The sequence below is a fragment of the Podarcis bocagei genome (assembly GCF_964188305.1).
Source record: "Podarcis bocagei genome assembly, chromosome: 6".
NCBI lineage: Eukaryota > Metazoa > Chordata > Lepidosauria > Squamata > Lacertidae > Podarcis > Podarcis bocagei.
In genome coordinates, this window is record NC_138130.1 from 58,416,032 (window position 1) to 58,439,876 (window position 23,845).

The 23,845-nt window shown below is 40.8% G+C and overlaps 1 protein-coding gene across 3 annotated transcripts in view; it reads right to left on the minus strand.

Annotated features, from left to right (window-relative positions):
* Positions 1-23,845, minus strand: part of NCAM2 (neural cell adhesion molecule 2) — a 206,491-nt gene that overhangs the window by 24,833 nt on the left and 157,813 nt on the right. For all 3 annotated transcript variants that reach the window (XM_081199627.1, XM_081199629.1, XM_081199628.1), the window contains exons 13-15: positions 18,482-18,601; positions 16,321-16,442; positions 12,238-12,418 (exon numbers count right to left, since the gene is read on the minus strand). In XM_081199627.1, the coding sequence (XP_081055753.1) occupies positions 12,238-12,418; positions 16,321-16,442; positions 18,482-18,601 (423 nt within the window). The remainder of the gene's footprint in view (positions 1-12,237; positions 12,419-16,320; positions 16,443-18,481; positions 18,602-23,845) is intronic.

Sequence of the window (23,845 nt, forward strand, 5' to 3'; positions counted from 1 at the left end):
CTTCTTAAGGCCAGAAAGTAGATCACACACCAGATTAAATTTCCACTGGCAAACAGAAATCTTTCTCAGTCATAAAATATAACTGCCTCAGAGATTGTTAGAAAAAGGGATGCTTTTCAGGCTCATACCCATCAGGGCTCTTACGTGGCTTTTGGGCAAAATGTTGATTCCTCTACTGATAAGTTGCCCATCCTTGTTCAGGTTCCCAGGAGCTGACAGTTTCTCAGTCGCCCAGTGTAGAAAATGGCCTTTTCAGAGTATCAGACGTTAATCCCCTGTTCACTCTTATCTCTAGATTACTTCTGGAGCCACAGCTGTCTCTTGAGGCTCAGGTGGCCTTGCTAGCATGGTTTAGCTTCTGTTAGGTTTGGCCAGTAACCCAGCTGCACCTTTACCTGGACAAGGATAGCCTAGCTTCTGTTGTCCAAAAAACAAAACAAAACCTGTTTTTGAAACATGACAACCCTGGGACAGGACTTTTCTGTGGTAGCTCCCCATTTGTAGAACGTTCTCCCAGGGAGGCTCAACTGGCAGCTTCATAATATATCCTTTCATGCCAGGCAAAAACTTTTCAAACAGGCTTTTGGCTGATAATACTCTACGACTTTTTAAATCTGTTTGTGGGAGAGGCATTATTGGTCTGTTTTTATTATCAGTTTTGTTTTATTATGTATTCTTCTGTTCTCATTTCATATGTTTGTGTTGTGGACCACCGTGTAATCTTCAGATGAAGGGCAGTATACAAATTTAATTATTATTAATAATATTTTTACTGAATCTATATTGAATCCTCATTGTATCACAAACATTCTGCCCCATGATGTAGAGCAGTGTTTCCCAACCTTTTTTGGGCAAAGGCACACTTGTTTGATGAAAAAAATCTCGAGGCACACCACCATTACAGCCCCGTGACGTCAGCGCGCAGTGCCACGCCGGGAGGGACGCACGAAAGTGTAAGTTTCAATTTTTTCCCTCCCCCTTGCCGGGGAACCTCCAAGCTTTGGGGGGGGGAGGAGGCAGCAAAGCGAGGGACTGAGGGACTCCTCCAACGACAAGGGTTGGGGAAGAAGAGATAGGACTATTCCGCTCCAGTCCTTTCTGAAGGAGCTGAGGGTGGGGGTCCTCCGGCGCCTTCGGTGAAACGGCGCCGGCCCAGAGCGCTTCTAGGAGGCTGCCTTTGTGCGCGACGTAAAGCCCTCTTTCCCTCCCTCCAGCCCCGTGTCACCTGTGGAAAAGGGGGCTGGATCCAGTGACGCAACTCGGAAAACTGTTAGGGAAGCCAGAGCAGGAAAGTGAGTGGGGGGCGTCGTCGCCGCTTTAACCCACGTTTCCTTTTTGAAAGAGAAACTTAAGACTTGATGACCCTTGGGACCCCTGCCAACTCTACAGTTCTATGGCCCTTTGTGGAGGGGGGGCAGCACCTGGAAAGATGGGCTAGGGGATAATTGGGGCGGCCGCCTTAGGCACACCAGAAGCGAAGCACGTCCTGAGCTACAAAAACAAACCCAATTCCTGCCTCGTTTTTTTGCAGTTTCTGCAAAGCTAGGGAGTCTCCCCCGCCTCCATTCCTCGGTGCCTCCTCCTCCCCCTGCTCCCCACTACGGGTCTCCCCTGCACTTGGCCAGGCCGCCTCGCCCTCCTTCCTTTCCCAGAGCAGTGGCTCAGAGCGCCTCCTTGCACCGCAGGTACACTCCGTGGGGAGGGGAGGGAGCGGAAGCCCAGACCAGCCCCCAACCCGCTTAGTCCGACCCCTCAAACCTTCCCAAAATAAGAACTCTGCGTTCTACAACGTAGAGGAAGCTGATGCAACGCGGAGGCAGACCCCGGCTGGCGTGTGTTACAGCAGTGTTTACCAACCTTTTTTGGACTCGCCCGTCTCCCTCCAGGCAACATCTCGCGGCACACCAGGCAACATCTCGCGGCACACTAGTGTGCCGCGGAACACCGGTTGGGAAACACTGATGTAGAGAACATATCTGTGTCCTTGGGTACACTCTTTGGATCTTAGACTATGTACTTAAAACTAGGGGAATATCAATCTTAGAAATTTCTACATGGTCAATGCTGAATTCCAGCCAAAAGAGTCTATACTGATATAATATGATAGCCAACTTATATCTAAAGGGCAATCACATAAATGATGGAGGAAGCTTGTTTTCTGTTTCTCCAGAGGTAGGATCTGGACCCATAGATTCAAATTATAGGAGATGAGTTTCTGCCTGAACATTAGGAAGAACTTTCTGGTAGTAAAAGCCGTTCAACACTGCAATGGACTCTATTGGGAAGTTGTGTACTCTCCTTCACTGGAGGTTTTTTAAATAAAGGTTAGATGACCAGCTGTCAGGGATTTTTAGATCTATGATTCCTGTATTGTAGGGGATTGGAATAGATGACTCTGTGTCACTACCAACTATAATTCTTTGATTCTATGCCAGGCAGGGCTGCCAAGAGGTGGGTACAGAAGGTATTGATTTACAAGACCTGCAGTGAGCAGGGGTCCTGGACTCTGAGATTCCATTTAAAAAAGAGGTGCTAGACCTCCCAGAAGGGAAGATATGAAGCAAACATGGAGGCAAATTTCTAAGCGATTTCTGTGAGATGACATGTCAGTCTGGCTGCTCACATCTTTCAGTGATTATAGTCAACGAGTGAAGTCAGAGCTGTGACTGATTAGTGAGTTGTTTGGACACCAAGCAATAGGAACACCTGTGTTCCTAAAGAACTGTTGCTTTCACCCCCTGCCTCCTTCTGTCTAATTTTCTAGTCCCTGAAGACTCACTCCACAGTTCTAAAGACCTCATTTCCCCATGTGTTCTGGCGTCCTTCCTTTCTTCTTAAGCAACTTTTCTGTGGTTGTTTATCTGAAAATAGGCACTGCCTTGAAGTTAATTTGTGAAAGTTATTTAAACAAATTTTCTTTTTTAAAAAAATGAAAGACATTAGAAGGAAAAGCAAAACAGGAGAGGAGAAATCACACAGTCTAGGGGAAAGTTACTGTGTAAGCACACTAGAAATATATTGATATATAGGGTTTAATGCAAAATACAGAAGAACAGTCTTATCATAATTTTACCATAACTAATGATAAATGGAATAGAATTGCAGATTGCAGAAAAGAAGTGCATAAAATGCAGGTCCACTTGTTGTTGGGCAAATTCATTCTTCAGTCTTATAGCTACTTCAGCCCACATTTGAGAACAATGCCATAATAGCTTTAATTATGTAAAGGTAAATTACTTAGGGCAGTAATACAAAGTGATGTGTTCTCTTACTTTTTTTTCCTGAAGAGCTAATTAATGTTCAAAAAGTGCTGAAGTTGCAAAAATATCATAATTTAATTGCAATTTGGGTAACGTAGCTGACATTGATGTTGATGATGATGGTGGTGGTGATGGTGACGAAACAGATTTACATTTTGCTTGGTGCAGAAAACTATCTGCCCCTGGGTATAACATTCCCAGCAGCTATTTTTACAAGTGCAGGAAATCCAAAAAAATGGTTGCACTTACCCCAAATTGTTGTTCATTAATCAGGTCCTCTATGCAGTCACACACATAGAACCACACATATACAAGTCACAGATTCTAGAGCTCTAAGCAGCCCCAAAGGTGCCTGGGTCCCCTTTTGACTGATGGGTTTTGACCTAGTGGACATGTGCTGATAGGCAGGCTGAGCACCTCTCTCCTCACTACTCAGTTCCTTCCTGACAACCAAGACCCTTTACAGGGACAAAGGCAGAAATCACGTGTGCCATTTGATATTACCACCCCCCCAAAAAAATAAAAGCTACAGATATGTGCATTCTTCTTTTCTACTTTTTATCCATGTTCATTCCCACATAGGGACAACTGATGACCTAGGCAAAGTCATGAGTGTTTTCAGCAATAAAAAGCCTGAAAGGCTGCTTTTCACAAAACTGCAGTCAATCTTTGTTCAAACATCCTGGGAATAATGCTTGAGATATAGTTCACACAGTAGCTTTGCACAGATCTGGAATATGGTCCACTGGAATGTGCCAATATGAGTAGAATCCCATATCTTGATGAAAATAATAATAAAATTGAGATGTAGAGGATCATATCATCTTGCTCCATTACACTTTGGAATTCTGACTGTTATATTTATTGGAATTTCTCTTCGTGAAAGTATCCACTTTAAATTGCCCTTCGGTTTACCATAGTTGTACATCAGCTGTTCCACCAAAACATGGCAGATAGCATACAAAGGACTAACATAATTTGGTCCAGAATCTCCAGAATGGGCTCCATCTTTGATATCTTGTGGTCTACTAGGGCAAGGACTTGCCAAGATAAATCTAAAACAGAAAGGAGCATAGAACCCATTGTCATTTGTTCTAAAAGTTTAGAGCTAAAATGCCCAGCAGAGTTTGATTCCCCCTTTATTCCATCATAATCTGGCTTTCTTTCCTTTGGACATGAATCTGCTGGGCAATCAACTGTTTTGTTCTGGAAGACAGTCAACTGAGTCATTTTGAGAGCATCTCTAAATCCTGAAGTCATTTCTGGGGTGATCACACAAGACGTTGTGTGATTTTAACTGCCTCAGCTACTTTCAGTTTCCAGTGAAGATTCATTTTGTAATTCCTGTTTACCTGGCACAAGGTCATGTAAACTTGAGAAATAATATAACTCTTTTAAGAAAGAATTCCTGTAACTACAGAGGAGATGTCAGTAGTACATCGCTATAGAGTGAGTCTTTACTACTCACTTCCCTAATTCCCATTTACTCTTGTTGGCCTATAAGCGTTTTATCTGTGAGTCATCAGAGTGCCAGTCCCTTCATGAAATGTGTGCAGCTCACTGCATTGTTAGTGCAGCTATTCTTTGTAATATGGAAAGACCAGCTGGCTCAGGAAATTCCAAATCAGCATCATCTGTTCAGCCACAGAAATGTTCTAGCAAATAACTGGAGATCTTGTTGATCCAGTCTGCAGATGCACCAAATGCTAGGGTGTTCATCTTTGGCCCTGTTTACTTTGAAGTTTTATCTCTGAAGCAGACAGTATCACTTGTTTTCAGCAAAAGACACTCCTGGGTCTATTTGTCAAATGAACATTTTTGCTTCTCTTTCTTTCACGTTCTTTAAGGTGACATTGCCATGAGTTTTCAGTAGGGTGTCATTAATTGTATGGCACCATCCTTCATCCCATTTGCTACTGTACTGAGAATAAGCCATACTCCAGGGGTGTACATAGGTCAGTAATGCTTTAAACAAATCTCTATACAACATATACTTCCTTCATCAATTATTTCACTGTGTGGCTCTTTCAATTACACACAGTTCTGGGTTATGCGGGCAACTTGTGCTGCAGTTAATCAGTTTAAATTCAGCACTGGGAAACTGAGGCCAATTATTACTGACTTTATTTGGTATGCTATATTTTGAGAATGTTAACTACAACACAGCCACCACTGAGGAGATGCATGTGGCATGTAGTGAATAGATATATTGGGGTACATTAAATGTAATTATTAAGTGCATCTTGGAATTTCAAGTCAAGCCATCCCTTCCTTTGTGGCATTGGGTGAGAATTTAGTGCCTTCTCTTGCAATCAAGCACCTTCCAAAATTATCCCATCTGCAATTCCTGTAGTCTCTCACCCAGAGATCACAGCTACATTTATTTTCTAGCTTTCTCATATGACTGCTTCCTCTAGAATTCTCAATGAACAATCCTCTTTTCCATTTCCACTTTGATTTCCTGTTTATTGTTTTTTATGCTAGAGGGAGTGATTTGACAAGTAATCCTGCATGGGCCTGCAGCTCAGGTTCAGAGATCTTACCAGCTTTCAATATAGAGTTTAAATTTCCAGAAATAACATCTAAAAATATGCATTTACCTGTCATGCAGGTGCAACATTTAACTCTACTTTTGCATTTTTATCATTTGTTTTGTCCTAAAATGTGGTATAAGGAGTTTGTGATCTGCTTAATTCTGGGCAGTTTGCACAGGTATAGTAATAAGATAAGATTCCCAGCAACTATTTGTTGATTTCTGTGTATCTTGTTTGTGCCGCAGTCAGATTTATTTAGAAGATTTGCACACCATCTCTTAATCAGGTTTCAAAAAGTGGCTTATAACAGGCTACATAAATTAAAACAAAAAACCAGGAACCCTTGTTCCTTAGGCTAACACAGAGGCCAGCGCTCTTCTGATAGCTAGACACAAGATGATCTTTCACTTCCTGTGATGTTCTTCCTAGGAGAGTGAAGGAGCAGCATCTCATTGGTCTTTGTTTCTTTGGTTGATAAGAGGACATAATGGCATTCCCTTTGCTTCTGCATTCCCAGTTTCATATTCGTATGTCAGCCATTGTCAAAATAGATTTGTGTATCTGCAGACTGTGCTCCTTGCTCAGATGATAATATATCCAACTGATATTTTGACACACATCCCGGAATCATAGTGCTGCTTTTGTGGTAAATTATATGTGTATTTCACCCAATAATTTAACTTTCCCAGAAAATGCTGTACTTCTTTGTTTGACTAAAGCAATGGCATCGGTTCAGGACCCTGAACTTTCCTCTTGTTCATTTCAATCCCTTTGGTGGAGAGGAAATCTTCTACAAAAGTCAACTCAGTAATGGCAAGCACACTTTTTATCAATTCAGTTATATATTTTCAGTTCAGGTAATTAGTAATTGAAATAGCTCTTTCATCCTGAATAGTGAATTAATTACACTTTCAGGTGAATTTAGCATTTTGGCGTGTGCTTTTACTGTTTTTTGTTATCCTGCAGATTTTGAGAGTTTTTTACAGAATCAAGACTTGCTCATGAGAAAGATTCTCTTGTGACATATTGGCTGCATTTACACATTCATGTTAAATAGTGGTTTAGCATTATGAGGATGAGCTACAGTAAGCAATGAACTCATGTACACACAGGTCCAGCAGTACACCCCCAGGAAATCGTTTGTTAGGTGAATGTTTGCATAACAAGCTGATGATTTCCATTATTTCTTATGGGAAGATTAATAAATCATGACTTGTCCGATCTCCCTCATACCCTCCCCCCTTCCCTCCCTCCCTCCCTCTCTGGCAAAAGACAAAAAAAGTAAGGAAGTGGGCAAACTTCGACTGTTCAGATATCTGAATCAGCTGCTGGTGTAATGAGGTTTGGGTATCATTCTTTGGGTTCAGATAACTGAGATTTCAGATAATGAGCATTCTGATTTACTCCTTTCCCCTGATGGGGTCTTGAGGGGTTTGGAAGCTTTTGCTTCTGTTTTACATTATCTTAGTGTTGCATCCCAAGCCTAAAATGTGGTAAACTAAATATGGTTTATTGAAACAAGCCTGCTCCATAACAAATAATTTGAAGTTGGTTTGTTTCTATGATAGTTTATTTTTTAAAAAAGGTGCATTTATTTATTAAATTTGTACACTTCCTTTCATCCATAGATCTTAGGGTGGTTAATAGCATAAAAATACAAAATAAAAACACAAAATACATAATAAAAACAAGAACGAAACAATAACCCCGCTCTCCCCAACACCTCCCACAAACACATTTAAAAAGATATAGGGTGGTTGAAGAGAAATGTTTTTGCCTGGCTCCTAAAGGTGTGTGTGTGTGTGATGTTTTTATTAAAGGTTTCTTGGTTTACAAAAGTATGTGCAATGTCTCTTTTTTCAACTTACATTTTCTACAGATCAGTTTCATTTGTTGAGACATTAGTGTTACATTTAAAGGTGTATAATTAAGGAGCCCTTAATTATAGAGAACAGAGTCAAAAATTAAGCCAGCTCTTAATACAGTTGTCATGTATTGGATTATAATAAATAATTGATATTTAAATGGGTCTTTTCTTCAGCTTAAATTCTTCAAACTACTGTAAGCACTGAATGTTGATATCATTCATGGGATCAAGTACCGTGCAAGAATTTGAAATTTTCCTCCACCAGTTACTGTTGTAAAAAGTTTGTTCCAGCCTTGATAAGGCACTATGTTCATGTGTGGCCCTAGGACAATCACCCTCTCATTCTAATCTATCTCAAAGGTGTGTTTTGAGGATAAAATGGGGAGGGTGTCATAGGAGCCAACTCCTAGGGGCTGAGGTCCCTTCAGCCTCCCCTAAAGTATTTGAGGGGACTATTCCCCCTCCCCCAAGCAGATGGGCAGGTGTGTGCTGTGTATTTTTATCAATTATGTGGGGTGGGGCTTACCTGCCCCCCATATTTTATTCACATTGGCCCCCTTGCAGGGCATGTACACCACCCTGCACTTGTTGGGTGAAAGGTGGGGTGAACATGTAATAATTAACAAGTACCATACATATTATCTGTTTCCTCTCTTTCTGTGCCAACAAACAAAGATAGATTTTATTCATCTTATTTCCTACACAGTTTTCACTGATGCTATAGACATTTCTATACAGCAATCTCTCCCCTACCCATTCCCGCAGTGTCGCAAAACACTTCAGGCCTTAAATTCTGCTGGGGCCACCAGAGTGATATTTCAAACCTGTTTTTACTTTCATATTTTAGCCTTGGGAGAAGTGCATAATAGTTGAGTGCCCTTCTTAGCATATGCCAAGTGAATTTCCTGTTGCAGCGAGAATAATCAGACTACGCACATCAAGGCTCAGGGTGCACTTTCGGGAGTATTTCAGATCTAACATGTTTCTTTCTATTTTAAATTTAATTTTATTCTGTAAGTAAATCTATATGAATAAACTGAAAGCTCTTTTCTATAGTGATGAGATTTGGAAGCAGGTAGCAGTATTGTAACAGGCTTGTACCCTAGAATATCTTGAAATTAGGTACTGAATCCACCTTACCATTACAGAAAACTATGAAGCAAGAAAGAAACTCTAGTTGCAAAAGTAAACAGAAGTGTTTCACACATTTCCTATGGGGGGTTGCAGAAAAGAATATATCAGTGTTGTGTTTATTCAAGCTTCAAAATATGAACATATTGTTATACTTAAAACAAAAATAAATGTTTTTAACCTCCAGGCGAACCTTTCAAGTTCATAAGGCTGTCACTGCAAGTAATTAATGAAAATAAAAAGGAATGGTTTAACTTGATGAACACTGACATTTTTTGCAAGTATATAGCACAACATGATCACATTAAATAGATTATCCATCATCTCAGCCTATGACAAAATGGGTTTGGTCAGGAAGAGTGAAGATGCTTTAGCACACATGATGGCACTTTGTTTGAAAGGGTATGCAAGACATTCCAGTCAGGGACATAAAAGGTCATAATATTTGTGGAATCTGAAAACAGTCCTAAATGCAATGACTGATGGGTGCGCTTCCATGAAATAATTGGCTTAAGTCCATAGTCAAGAAAATATTGCTATGTAAGCTGAAGGGTTGTGACTGGAAACAGCAGCTATTCATCCCAAACATCAACAAATAAATTCTGCCTCGCTGATAAACACAGTCTTAATATGCTGAGAATTATTGTACATAAGTTAAACTCTAGGGAGAACTGAGATATGTCTAGAAGCTTTCAATTTTATCTAAAAATAATCAATGTGGATTCCTAAGATAGCAATTGTCTTGATGATGGTTGAATCAAGTAATCAACTTCTACCTTCAAATCACCCGATAATATTAGTTTTAGTTTCCTACCAATTTGCAGATACCAAACTGATATTGATATAATTGTGAGACCTAGAAAGTAATTGAGGATGGCAGAAATCCTTCTCAATGGAATTATATTTGTTACTAAATGTGTCATAATGGCCACGTTTGGATGCTTAATCAAGGCTTTATAAGCAATAATGATACCCAGCCTTATTTTCCTGGTTTGTTAGTTCAGGCATAGTTCCTTAGTTCAGGTGTAAAATGGAATGCTGGATTAACGCAAGCCAAAAAGTTCACACTGCTGGATAATGGGAACAGTGTAGGGATGAGAGTGTAGCCAGATCATTCATGCATGGCTTTATTAAAACATTGTTTACGAAGTCCTGGATGATTATCCAAACATGGCAAATGTCCATCTTCCCACCCGTTGTCTTGCCCTTTCCCTTTCTACTTTTATTTTAATGAATTTTTAAAAAAATGATTCTGTAGAAATAATCCATTAATCACAGAGACCTATCTCATTTAGGCTTGTAATTTATTTTCTGCAAGGTTTCAGATCTTGCACAATTTCTTTTGTGATTCTGAATAAAATTTATCTGCTTTTTATTATGCACTAGGCACAAGGGAGCAGGTGCACATGAAGAAATAACCAGACTGAAACCGTGTATGGAGTAAACAAATCCACAACAAGCCTACAGGAACATTGGGGTTTGGCAAGGCATGATCAGTGGGGGGAGACAACAGAGGTCACCACCACCCTTTTAAGGTTCAAATGCAGATCAGGAAAGATACACTCTTCCATCAGGTCTGTTTCCAGGCCCTACCCAGCAAGATTTTGAAATCTGATTTTCACATCATTACTAGAATTCAATTTTTATAATTCCTTCCAAGTTTGAAAATTCATTTGAATAGTTCGTGAAAATGTGATTGCAGGAATTACCTAGTGGCCTATAGCTAAAAGAAACTTTTGACAAAATTTCACAGGGAACCGAACACTCAAGTCAGAAGTCAGGCAAACAAGGCACCATTAATATTCTTCAGATTTCTAATTAAAGTACCTATTGGTAACTTTTGGACAACCTGATCCCAAACAGTCATGGAAAAGAACAGGGATTAGGGAAGCTGTGGCTTCTTGGATTTTGTCAGACACCAAACTCTCATCAGCCCTGTGTTTAGACATGAAGTCCAACAACATCTGGATGGCCACAAGTCCACCTCTTCTGAAGAAGAAGAAGAGTTTGGATTTGATATCCCGCCTTTCACTCCCTTTAAGGAGTCTCAAAGCGGCTAACATTCTCCTTTCCCTTCCTCCCCCACAACAAACACTCTGTGAGGTGAGTGGGGCTGAGAGACTTCAGAGAAGTGTGACTGGCCCAAGGTCACCCAGCAGCTGCATGTGGAGGAGCGAGGAATCGAACCCGGTTCCCCAGATTACGAGACTACCGCTCTTGTGCCATGGCAGCTGCAGAATGACCAGCATCATATGCTATACAAGTGGGGCAGATGTCACCTGACTAATGTGCTTTCAAAAATGCCTAGCATGATCTTTTCTACACTATGATCCCAGGGAGGCATTGCCACTCCACCAAACTTTAATATTCCAGGCAACAATCTGCTAGCAACTGTACCATCATCTCCTTTAATGTCACCCTCTAGGAGCCTGTTGTTTGATGCATGCAGTACCATGCAGAGACTTCTTCTAAGTGCTACTGCAACAAAACCAATTACTGGTAGGTGGATGTAACTACCAAACTGTAGACCGTAAAATTGCAGAGATATGGTAAGTGATTTCTTTTGAAATAGCGACCTGTTAGCATATGTCAGTGCATAAAATCAACAGAATATTGTAAACCTTGTAGCTGGTGATTTTGCTAGTAATAAGGAAATAGTCATACCAGTAATAAGCAACTGTGTGCCATTTGAGATATACCATTTGTAGTGCTATAACTGTTCTTTGTTCTGGTGATTTTGGCAGCAAAATTGTAGCGGACCGCCCACACTAGCTGTCACATGTTGCTGCTTTTTTGGAGGCTGATTGCTTCTTTCCCCACTGCCTATACCAATGGTGGGATGGGTTCAGACTGAGAAAAAATCTGTGCCTATAATCAGACCCCTTCCTTTACCTTGTGCCTGAAACCAATGTAAGAGTTATGAGACTGACAGACCTCTTGCATCCACACCTGATGTTCTGGAATTCTGTTTGTGAGGGAGATTAGGCAGTAGGAACTCTCTGAGTTTTTGGTCTTGACTATGGACAACCTCCTGTCAAAAAAGGCCAAGGAGGTTAAAGAAGTACAAAGCTAAAGTGGCTTAAATCCCACACCATGAACAGTACCTAGAATGCATGGAACTGCACAAAACACCACACAATGGTGTTCCACACAATGAACAGATTGCAGAAGAATTCCAGATCTTTCACAAATGTCAGAGATTTTGCTGCAGAAGAAAAAGTGGTTTGATGACTGCTGTGCTTTGGAATAGTGATGAAATATTGCTGCCATGTGGAAACATGTAGAAAAATAAAGATAAAAGCCCCACCAGTTATAACGCTACAAACGGTATATCTGGCAGGGCCAGAAATGTTGAAGATGTTTAGAAAATATAGAAAACCAATTCTCCACTAATGTTAAAATAAGAGCAGAAGTAACTGTTAGTAGTATGTTAGAATTAACTTACCTGTAATTATATTGGGCTTTGGTGGCATGATGAATTCATATACAGCTGGTTCTGAATATCCCAGTCTGTTGGTCGCAGTAATTTGCACTTCATAGACCATTGTCCACTGCAACGGTTCTAGAATAATTTGGTCTTTATTACCTTGAAACTTTTTCACTTCCCATTGGTCTTCCTTATCTTTCTGTAAAAATGCAAAGAACAGTCTAAATTGCGATGAATTTAGTCCTTAAACTGAGTACAGTTGAAAGCAAGTCCCAAACTACAACATCAGTCATCTAATATATGACTGTACTTTCCTATTAAGCATATAAAAAGCAACTGACCAGGAGCTGCTGGTATGGAGAAGTGGTGTTGTGCTGTCCCCTTTCAGACACTAGTTACTGCTACTTGCTGAGACAGTGTAGGAGTTATGTAGGGTTTGGCTAGGCTCTGTGGATGTACTTGTAGGAGTTTTGGATTGACTGCACTGATGCACCCACACAGCTACCCTGCACCTTCTATAAGTGGTAGCAACTCTGCAATGACTTTGCTGTTGGGAGGGCTCAGCACTGCCCCTCCATACTGCATGTTCCTGGTATAGCCCTGGAAAGCCTCCTTTTCTGGAAGCTACCTTACTTGGAAGTGAGGGTTGGAGGGAGAAGCAGCAGCCCTAGCCGGAGAAGGGATGGGGGGAGGATTTCACACTATATTGGGCAACCTTTTGGTCTGCATCCCCAAGCCTTTTAATCCATGCACAGAGGTTCATCTTTCTCCTTGTGCAAAACCAGTTCTCCTTCCCATTTTTAGGTTGTGTGTGTGTGGCTTTTGAGGTTGCCTACAAAACAGGAACGCTTTCTCATATCTGTCTGAAATCTGGCAAGTCTAATTTCTTGTTCAATTCCAAATAGATGGGAAAAGCAGAAGATACAGATAGTATAATAGCAGCTGGTCTTCCAATGAAAACAGTTGGAAACAAATGAAATAATAATGAGAAGAACTAATGAATAACAAAACATATGAGGTTTTAGTAACAAAAATGAATGTAATAACTAAACAAACAAATTCTTGCCCATCCCTATAATCTAGAGTTCACTGGTACAACACTCTGAGGAAATATAAAGTACAGAAAGGCTTGGGGAAAGTAGTAACAGTTATTTCCTCTGTAGTAAACCACTACTATGGCACAGCATTACTCTCGACAAAGCATTTAAAGCAATAGCTTCTTTCTAAAGTAGCATTATATTGGATGAAATTATATTTATTGTGTGTGTGTGTGTGTGTGTGTGTGTGTGTGTGTGAGAGAGAGAGAGAGAGAGAGAGAGAGAGAGAGAGAGAGAGAGAGATAGATATCTGGGAAACAGTTATAACTGTCAGAAAACAGAAGCAGATTGGAGCCTTTTCTTGATCTAGTTGCCTATAGGTAGCAGCAGGTAGCAGTGAGAAGAAAAGTCTTATACTTCCCCCACTTACTTATATCTATTAGGGATGAGAAAGAAATTTGATTTTGCACCCGTATTAATGAGAAAATACCTTAATCACACTTACAAAAAAGTATGTGAACCAAAACACAGCTATCCTTCAAAACTAGGACTTCCCTGAATTTTGTGATGTTCTCCAACCAAATAAATAAAGGTAAAGGACCCCTGGACAGTTAAGTCCAGTCAAAGGCGACTATGGGGCGAAGTGCTCATCTCGCTTCAGGCCAAGGGAGCCTGTGTTTGTCCTAGGACAGGCATGGCCAAACTTGGCCCTCCAGCTGTTTTGGGACTCCAACTCCCATCATTCCTAGCCAACAGGACCAGTGGTCAGGGATGAAGGGAACTGTAGTCCCAAAACAGCTGGAGTGTCAAGGTTGGCCATGGCTGTCTTAGGAAGTGGGTGGCACTGTGGTCTAAACCACTGAGCCTCTTGGGCTTGCTGATTGGAAGGTCGGCAGTTTGAATCCGTGCAATGGGGTGAGCTCCTGTTGCTCTGTCCCAGCTTCTGCCAACCTAGCAGTTTTAAAGCAAATCGATGCAAGTAAATAGGTGTGGCAGAAAGATGAGTGCTGTGGCAGAAAGATGAATGGTGTTTCTGTGTGCTCTGGCTTCCATCCCGGTGTTCCATTGCACCAGAAGCGGTTTAGTCATGCTAGGCACAGTCACCTTTGAGTGGGGTCCTTTACCTTTACCTCCAACCAAATAATGTATACAAAGCACATGTATTGGATAAAGTGTGCATGAAGTGCATATATTAGAAAATGTAAGATACAAAAATGCATCATAGTAGGGAAAGCTGCACAAAAATGTGCATATCCATTGAAACTGCATACAAAAATGTGGATATTAAGAGAAATTCACAACTTTTCATGAAGGTTTTTAAATACACGAATAAATCACAACTTCCTGCAGAAATGTGGAACACTGAATTTAAGATTGGAAACTGAGATAAACTGAAAATTACAGATTAATCCACCCTTATATAACATATGTATCTGTAAGAAAGAAATTCAAATGAATTTATTAGAACGGAAAGAATGTCAATCAAGGTCAACTACAATTAAAACATACTTTTCACTGTAAAAAAGCCCATTTTTAATGAGAAACTAGCGTCACAATTTTCTTTCAAGAGCAATTAATGTAAGCCGGAAAATACATTATTAAATAAAATCATTTGAATACCACAGGAAAACACCATCAAGCAAGGGTTGGACTACATGGCCTACAAGATATCCTCCATCTTAGTTCATTTATTCATGTTTTATGGAAATGCTCCCATGTTTAAAACTTTTGGAATTGAGCATTTTCCATTATAGCTGCAATTACAAGCCAACCCATTTTTCCAAATCCTGCCTTAACTCTATTATCTTTGGACATAGAGTTAGATTCCACCCTGCACCATAGAGAACTAGTAGGCTTCTTACTGCCCGCAGCACACTTAGTGATAGCCCAACAATGGAAGAACCAGACAGAAATACCCCTGAACATTTGGGGAAATAATGTATTGCATATAGCAATGTGGGAGTGTCTCACTAGACCAGGCATAGGCAAACTCGTCCCTCCAGATGTTTTGGGACTACAGCTCCCATCATCCCTGACCACAGGTCCTGTTAGCTAGGGATGATGAGAGTCCCAAAACATCTGGATTGCCGAGTTTGCCTATGGCTGCACTAGACACAGGACAGCAATTAAAGACATCAAGAAAAGAGACACCTTTCAAGAAACGTGGACCCATTACTTTAACTATTTTAATTACCAAAATCAAGACCTTGCTAGGCCAACAACTCAATATTCTCAGTGGAGAGAGTATGCTAAGTGATATGTTTGAATGTTATATGTGTAAGTTTATGTCTAGAGTCAATGGATAAAACAAACACCATTAGATGCACTGCTGGATAAATGTTTAATGGTTGTTGTATTTGTATTTGTTTAACAACCAATAAGGGGACGCGGGTGGCGCTGTGGGTAAAAGCCTCAGTGCCTAGGGCTTGCCGATCGAAAGGTCGGCAGTTCGAATCCCCGCGGCGGGGTGCGCTCCCGCTGCTCGGTCCCAGCGCCTGCCAACCTAGCAGTTCGAAAGCACCCCCGGGTGCAAGTAGATAAATAGGTACCGCTTACCAGCAGGAAGGTAAACGGCGTTCCGTGTGCTGCGCTGGCTCGCCAGATGCAGCTTTGTCACGCTGGCCACGTGACCCGGAAGTGTCTCTGGACAGCGCTGGCCCCCGGCCTATAGAGTGAGATGGGCGCACAAACCCCAGAGTCTGTCAAGACTGGCCCGTTCGGGCAGGGGTACCTTTACCTTTACCTTTAACAACCAATAAAAAATGTGTGTGTGTGTTTTAAAGTGTGCATAGGATTGCAGCATACACATCCTTTCAACACACTAGTAACTGCCCCAATGTGAAATCTGCAATGGAAGTCTGAGGTTCTTGCTTGTAGATACTGTCGAAACATATTCCAGGGGGGAAGTTTTATAAATTTGCTGCAACAAGAATAAAAAAGAACCTTGTGGCAACTTTAGCAAAAACAGTCTGGGGAAAGACCTTGTGTGCTTGTAGCTTTATTTTAAAAGTTCAAAAGAAAAATCCTAACATAAGCATATTCTTGAGATTAATAAAATACTTACACTTCTGTATTTTACAATATATTCCAAAATAGGTGCTCCTCCATCATCTTGCTTTGTTATGCTAAGTTTAAAGCTTTTCCCACTGCCTGGTTGTCCATGAATAGCTGGAGGGCTTGGCTCACCTAAAATACAAGATGAAAAGAGATATGCAATAATTCTATGATGTAATTGTTGCATTTCATTTATATGTGTATTTTTAGGTTGCTCTCATGTTATTTTACAGATGTGAGTTGATCTCAATCAAATGAAGAAAATGCACAATTTTATTAGGAAGCTGGTCTTAAGCACCACTTACAGATATCACTGAAACAGTAATTTCACATAAGGGAGTATTTACAATTAATGAAAACATTGTGTTATATTTTGTTTGAAAAATATAACTTTAACAACATATCTTTCCAAAGGTTGACTGGGTTACAAAAAGACCACCCAGGGTACAATCCATTCCTGAATCTTACATGGGTAAAATTCCATGTGTAGGGAGGTAAACCAGTGCAGGATCTGTCTCGCCACTTCTGGCTGACTCATGGCTATGGCTGCATTAGCATTATCTACGCACCATACAGCAAATCACACAATGCTCTCCTTCTAAAATCTCTGCCCTGTGAGTTACCAAGCTCTGTTTATGCAATTTATTACAAAAACACAGACTAGAAAGCAACCATATATTTTCTGTTGCAGGACAGGTTGAAGAAATTGAAGCCGTGGAAAAAGGGACAGCTTGCTTGTACAAGCTGTTGCACAGCTAAGCCAATTGTACTTTTAATGCCTTGAGAGGAGAGAGAGATGTAAATTAGGAAACTGTGTTGCTGTTCCTTTTGTTCTCTCATGTGTTTCCAACCAGAAGCATTTGTGCCCCACTCCCCATGGTCCCCTATCTGAACTATGTGAATAGATTAGAAATCTCCATATGTTCATAGGAAAAGGAAATGATAAATAAAAATTGCTCTCCTCACTGGTATGCTGCAATAGAAAAGGTAATTGAATTTCATTTTATTTATGGAATATTACTTTCCCACAGCTTGGAAAACTCTTTAGAGAACTTAGGTTTCAGCTGATACCCATTAGTTACGTGAATGGTATGTACCTGTAATGGATATATTGTGTATATTTGGAAGAAGTGGTAAAGAGAGTTTTGTTTACTTTATGTGTATCCCAGAATGAAACTGTTTTCCTGCTATGTATCCCAGTGTACCAGAAGGTAGGCACAGGATATAGCAAAACATAACTCACAGATGGTATGGGCTCATGGTCCGCACACCATGGATTTAAAACACATTTAATATACTGTTACAGGTTTCTGGGTGCCCAATACCCTCTAGATTCCTGGGTGCTGGGGTTTGATCAGTGTGCTGAGAATTAAGGTGAGCTAACAGTGCAAAGGGACGTGGGTGGCACTGTGGTCTAAACCATTGAGCCTAGGGCTTGCCAATCGGAAGATTGGCGGTTCGAATCCCCATGACGGGGTGAGCTCCTGTTGCTAGGTCCCAGCTCCTGCCAACCTAGCGGTTCGAAAGCACGTCAAAGTGCAAGTAGATAAATAGGCACTGCTCCAGTGGGAAGGTCAATGGCGTTTCTGTGCACTGCTCTGGTTTTGCCAGAAGTGGCTTAGTCATGCTGGCCACATGACCTGGAAAAACTGTCTGCGGACAAACATCGGCTCCCTCGGCCAGTAAAGTGAGATGAGCGCCGCAACCCCAGAGTCATTCATGACTGGACTTAACGGTCAGGGATCCTTTACCTTTTTTAACAGTGCAAAATGGCAGGCTAAACTTCTTGTCCAGGATATTGCCTGGGGGAATTAGTTAAGGAGTACAATGATGCTGATGACCGGTCATCAACACATCAAAAGAAGATCCTTGGTCTGGGGAAATGGAGGTTTCCAGGGATAGCAGTGGGTGTGATGACCCACTGGAAAGAAAAGTCTCCCTTTAAAAACCAATGTTTTTGGGGAAGGGGAGGCATGGAACATCTTGGTGGGCTGGCCAACACAGAAGGGGGAAGTGTTGTTTTCTGCAAGTGCTGTCAATGCTGCTGGGAAGCAGAAGGAGGAAATGGGCAGAATGGGTGAAAGAATCAGCAGCAAATATGCATCCAAAGTATCACCTAAACTTGATTTTTCAACAAATATAATTCATTAAAGAGCAAGGAGATTACTTACGAACTGGCAATGTTTGAAATATCTCAATTTTGCTATATTCTCCTTGCCCTTTTCCATTTACAGCAGCAACCTTCATTTCATATGTTGTATTAGGTTCCAGATTGCTGAGAATAACGGTTGCTAAAAAAGAAGAAAAACTTTGCTTAGAAACACACACATGAAATAGGATATAGCATTTTGTAACATTGCTGCTTCAGTTACTTCAAAAGCATTTCACAAATTTTATACTGAGAAGTTAGACAAATATATATTTTATATTTAAGTGGGAATATTAAGTTCTTCGCCAATAGGCAAATATGTTTTCTGCTTTACACAAGAATGCTGCTATGATAGTGCAATCAGCTTTGGTGTTATTAGTGATCAAATGATAAAAATACATAACAATGAACATGTAACTATCTATGTTCCACGAGATTTGTGATCACAAGTATACTGTAGGATGAGGGAACTCAACACATCTAAGTAAACATAAAAATTCCATGAGCACATGTTCAGAAAATCACACCATGTCACTATCTCAATCAGTGTTGTATAGTGAAGGAGAGTGTGGTTGTCCTGGAAAACTGCAAACCTGAATCCAATATAGAAACATATTTTAATCAACAGAATAAAAGTATAAGTTATAATGTTCAATAGATAGCATGGGGGAGGGGGAGATGATGACAATTTTCAGCACAAAACAAGAGTCAGGTAATTTCTACTATATGAGTTGTGACTTTTTACAGAATAATTTTGATATCAAGTGTTTAAGGGAAATAAAATAATGTTATTGTCTGATTGTTGTCAGGTTTTTTTTTAAAAAAAACACTTCAACTAAATTGTGTATGGATGTGTAGTTCTTCTAGCAAGCAAAAATAATTTTTGAAGCATGCCATCTTTTCTCCCCTTCCCTTTCTTTAAAGACACTATATTAATTTTCATGCAGGAACTGTCTCACTAACCCAATTACCTCAGTTTGCAATACTCAAATAACAACTCAATTCATAAATTGTGAGTCAAGAATCACATTATAAATGTCACAAAATAGCTGAAATGCCAAGTTGCACTTTCATAATAAACAATTTGTATGCTAAAGGTTAAGACATATATGATAATTAAGTATTGCATTATACTTTCTTTTAAATCAATTTGAAACCTTAGGAGGTTGCAGCAACAAATAATGGGAGCTTCACATTTCCCTATCAAAAAAATGTTTAGTTTCTCTGAAATGAAGCAGCAATGTTTTAAATTGGGATGAAGTGGTCTAAGTGGTGAGTCCTGGGCACAGCTGGCTTTATAGCCAGAGAGCAGACCTTAGAGCAAGTTGTCCCTCCGGTCTGCTCCCCAAGCAGCCAGCATGGCCAGTGAAGCAGGAAGTGATGTCCTCCCCTGGCCATGCAGGGACCAGAAGATCAGACTGCCCCAGCCAATGGCTGCCAGACCACAATTGCTGCTCCTCACCAGGCTGGCAGTAAGAGGTCCTTCTGTATGAAGGTGAAATTCTGATCTGTCCGGAATTTTAGAAGCAAATTTCCTTTAGGATTTTTGGTTGCCTTATCTACCTACCTTTCCGTGTCCCTACAGCTAAGCTCAGTAACTACTGAAGTGCATGCTGAACCATGGCCCTTCTTTATTGAATCTGGTTATGCAAGCCAGTTTTCACATTCAACTTCTACCCCTTTTAAAAGTCTAGAGAAGCAACATTTAAAATCAGAAAAGAAGGATGTGGAAAATAGGGAAGAAGTGGAGAAGGAGGAGAAGAAATCTTTCTACCTTACATTAAGTAATGAGAATAGCCACCTTCCCCATGCAGAAACAGCAAGTGGAAAGATATCCCATGGTTCTACTGCATACCCTACTGCAGTAACACAAAGTTCTGTACCATTCCTTGCCAGATCCACATACCCAATCAAGTTGCAAAATAGTCCCTATAATGTAGGGTTGCCATATTTTAAAGAGCAAAAAGAGGACACATTTGCCAACTACTTTTAACTATGGATCTTATGAAGACTCTCATTGTGAATATCCCTACTTTATGTAGACTATAGAAGCTGTGAAATATTTCTACGTTCTGTAATTTTCAACAACAAAATAAGAATATTCAGTAATTTGCTTATTTAAATAATTACCCTCTATTTTTGCTGTATTTATTGTAACAATGAACTGCAACTGTTTGGCTGAAGAGAAAAGAGAAAAACAATTCTCCCCAACACTTCAGTTAAAATTGCTACAGTGGTTACAGAAAGAGGCTGCTTCCCTTACTTGTGGCTATTTGTGGCATGATAACAAGGGATCTGAGGGGAAACAACTGTTATGGCCAGGGCAAAATTAATGCAACCTTTATAACAAAGGGGTTAAATTATATCCCAACAATCAGGCTGCCACACTTGCTCATATACCGGTAATCAAGAAAAACAAACAAAAACGACCTCCCACATAGCAGACACACTCACACTAACCGTGAACTGAAAAAGGGACAATGAACTTAAAAGAGGGAGCCCCAGACAGACTGTACTTCACAGTGAAAATAATAATAACAATAATAATAATAATAATAATAATAATAATAATAATAATAATAATGCCCCTCCCATTTATACAATAATTCATAAGATATTAAAAGCTTCCATAAACAGGGCTGCCTTCAGATGTCTTCTAAAAGTCGGATAGTTGTTTATTTCTTTGACATCTGATGGATGGGTGTTCCAAAGGGCAGGCGCCACTACCGAGAAGGCCCTCTGCCTGGTTCCCTGTAACTTTGCTTCTGCAGTGAGGGAACTGCCATAAGGCCCTTGGAGCTGGACCTCAGTGTCTGGGCAGAACAATGGGAGTGGAGACGCTCCTTCAGGTATACAGGACAGAGGCCGTTTAGGTTTTAAAGGTTGGCACCAATTGTGCTTGGAAACGTACTGGGAGCCAATGTAGGTCTTTCAAGACTGGTGTTATGAGGTCTCGGCGGCCACTACCTGTCATCAGTCTAGCTGCTGCATTCTAGATTAGTTGTAGTTTCCGGGTCACCTTCAAAGGTAGTCCCATATTGAGCGCATTGTGGTAGTCCAAGCGGGAGATAACTAGAGCATGCACCACTCTGACGAGACAGTCTCGCAGGAAGGTAGGGTCTCAGCCTGTGTACCAGATGGGGCTCGCTCATCCTCACACTCGTGCCCAGTTAGAAAAACTAATATTCACACCCACTTATCCCAAACACCTGCACACTGCTGGTAACAGCAAACAAGATTAAGTTGAAACCCAGGGCTGCCACTTGCAGCATACCAACACTGAATTATCCACGGGCAGCCACATACCCTTGAGCTCACCCCAGGAAGCCCTGCAGGATTCCTTAATAGCAACACTTGGTCCCCTTTAAAGGGGAAACACCCCCCCCCCCAAGGAAAGTGTGCCTGCAGGAAGCCAAGCAGAATGTCTAACAGCAAAACTCCCTCTTCCCCAGCAGTGCCACATGTGCACACACACAAACACACTGGAGTCTCCCTCTCACAGGCAGGCAAGCAAGGCTTATGGAAAAGACCCTTGAGCCTTGAGCCAAACACACACACTCACACAGGCAGGGTAAAGAGGACCAGTACTCTTCTAACACGTTCACTCACCACTACGGACTTCAACTCCCAAACTTTCCCCACTCCTGACGTTTTGCCTGATTTTAAAAACCTGCCCAGACAGACACTTTAAGCTAGAAAAAGAGGGCAGGTCTGGGAAAGACAGACAGATGGCAACCCTACCATAATGGACACACATCCCAGAGTTTGATTGTAATATACAAAAGATACAATAGCAGAGCTATTTTGCTAGAGGAATATGAAAACCAAAATAAGTAAATAAAATGGGTTCAATTTGGCATTTGCTCCTCCCCACTATAATATCTTCTGAGCAGAGTTCTTAGGCAGGAGCGTACCTATGGGTTGATTAAGCTGGCCTGCACCCTTGGTGCTGGTATAAAATCATATGTCTCCACCCTCAGGAGTGGCTAGGACCCCATCTGGATTCACCCTGGGTTGCTGCTCTGCTGCTCAAGCCATGGGGGGGGGATACAGCTGCTAGCCATGGGCACACCTTTGCCAGGTACACCTCTGTTCTCAGGGAACGCTTCTGCTGGCCAAATGTGACTGTGGCCAACTCCCTCTCTCCTATATCTATCTGCCAGTACTACTTCCAACACTATTCCAGAGGGTCTTCCAGAATAGTCTGGCCCTCCACTGAGTTGGTAGCCTTTCAAAGACAAAATAAGTCTTGGAGTCCACAGAATATAAAGGCTGGATCCAACCCACTCAAACCTCGAAATGTTGTCAACCACAGGCCATGGAATGAGGTGGCAGGATCCTTAATGAAACATTAAATTGTTCATTTTTGTTATATCTGCACATTTTCTCCCCATTGTTCAGTGGCATTTCTTCAGCCCAATTAAATGCACCAACCAATACTTTACACATTTAGTTCTGTAAGAGCCAGAAAATAGAACAAAACATTGTTCATTCTGAAGCTACTAAACACTATGTATGATGGACTTTGTATGAATGGGTTTTAATTAGTATGTTCTACGCCCTGTGTTATTTTATTCAGCAGCTTTGTTTGGTCCAGTAAAAGAAAAGAAAAGAAAGAATGTTATCATATGAAGGACCAGTTCCAAAACAGTCTGTGAAGTACTGCAGTTATAATTAAATGAATGCTATATAAATAGATGTGTAACAAGTAGAAAGCTTAAAATTTTACATCTGTTTTCAGAAGTTCAGCCTCTGGGTAGAGAAAGTGAGATTATTCATTACAATGAACGTTAATGCTGCCATCACATAACCATTAGAAATCACATTGTTAATTTCTTCATTTTACTAGTTCTTTTAGGATATGTGTATCATTTCTGACACCACTAATTCTCAGTCTTTCAGATTCCATTTAAAGTTCCTATGTTGTAATAAAATAAAGTCAAAACGTAGCACCACACAAATACAGCATATTATAAGAAAATAGTATGTCTGAGGGACACACTAAACTGAGATACAGTGGTACCTCGGGTTAAGGACTTAATTCATTCCGGAGGTCCGTTCTTAACCTGAAACTGTTCTTAACCTGAAGCACCACTTTAGCTAATGGGGGCTTCTTGCTGCCGCCGAGCCAGCAGAACACGATTTCTGTTCTCACCCTGAAGCAAAGTTCTTAACCTGAAGCACTATTTCTGGGTTAGTGGAGTCTGTAACCTGAAGCGTATGTAACCTGAAGCGTACGTAACTTGAGGTACCACTGTATTGATAAAACACACACATTGTGGCTTGGGTAATAAACAACTTATTATGCTGAACAACCTCAAATGCTATTCGAGTGAACTGTCTCCAAACTACTTGAATACCGTATTTTTCGCCCCATAGGACGCAC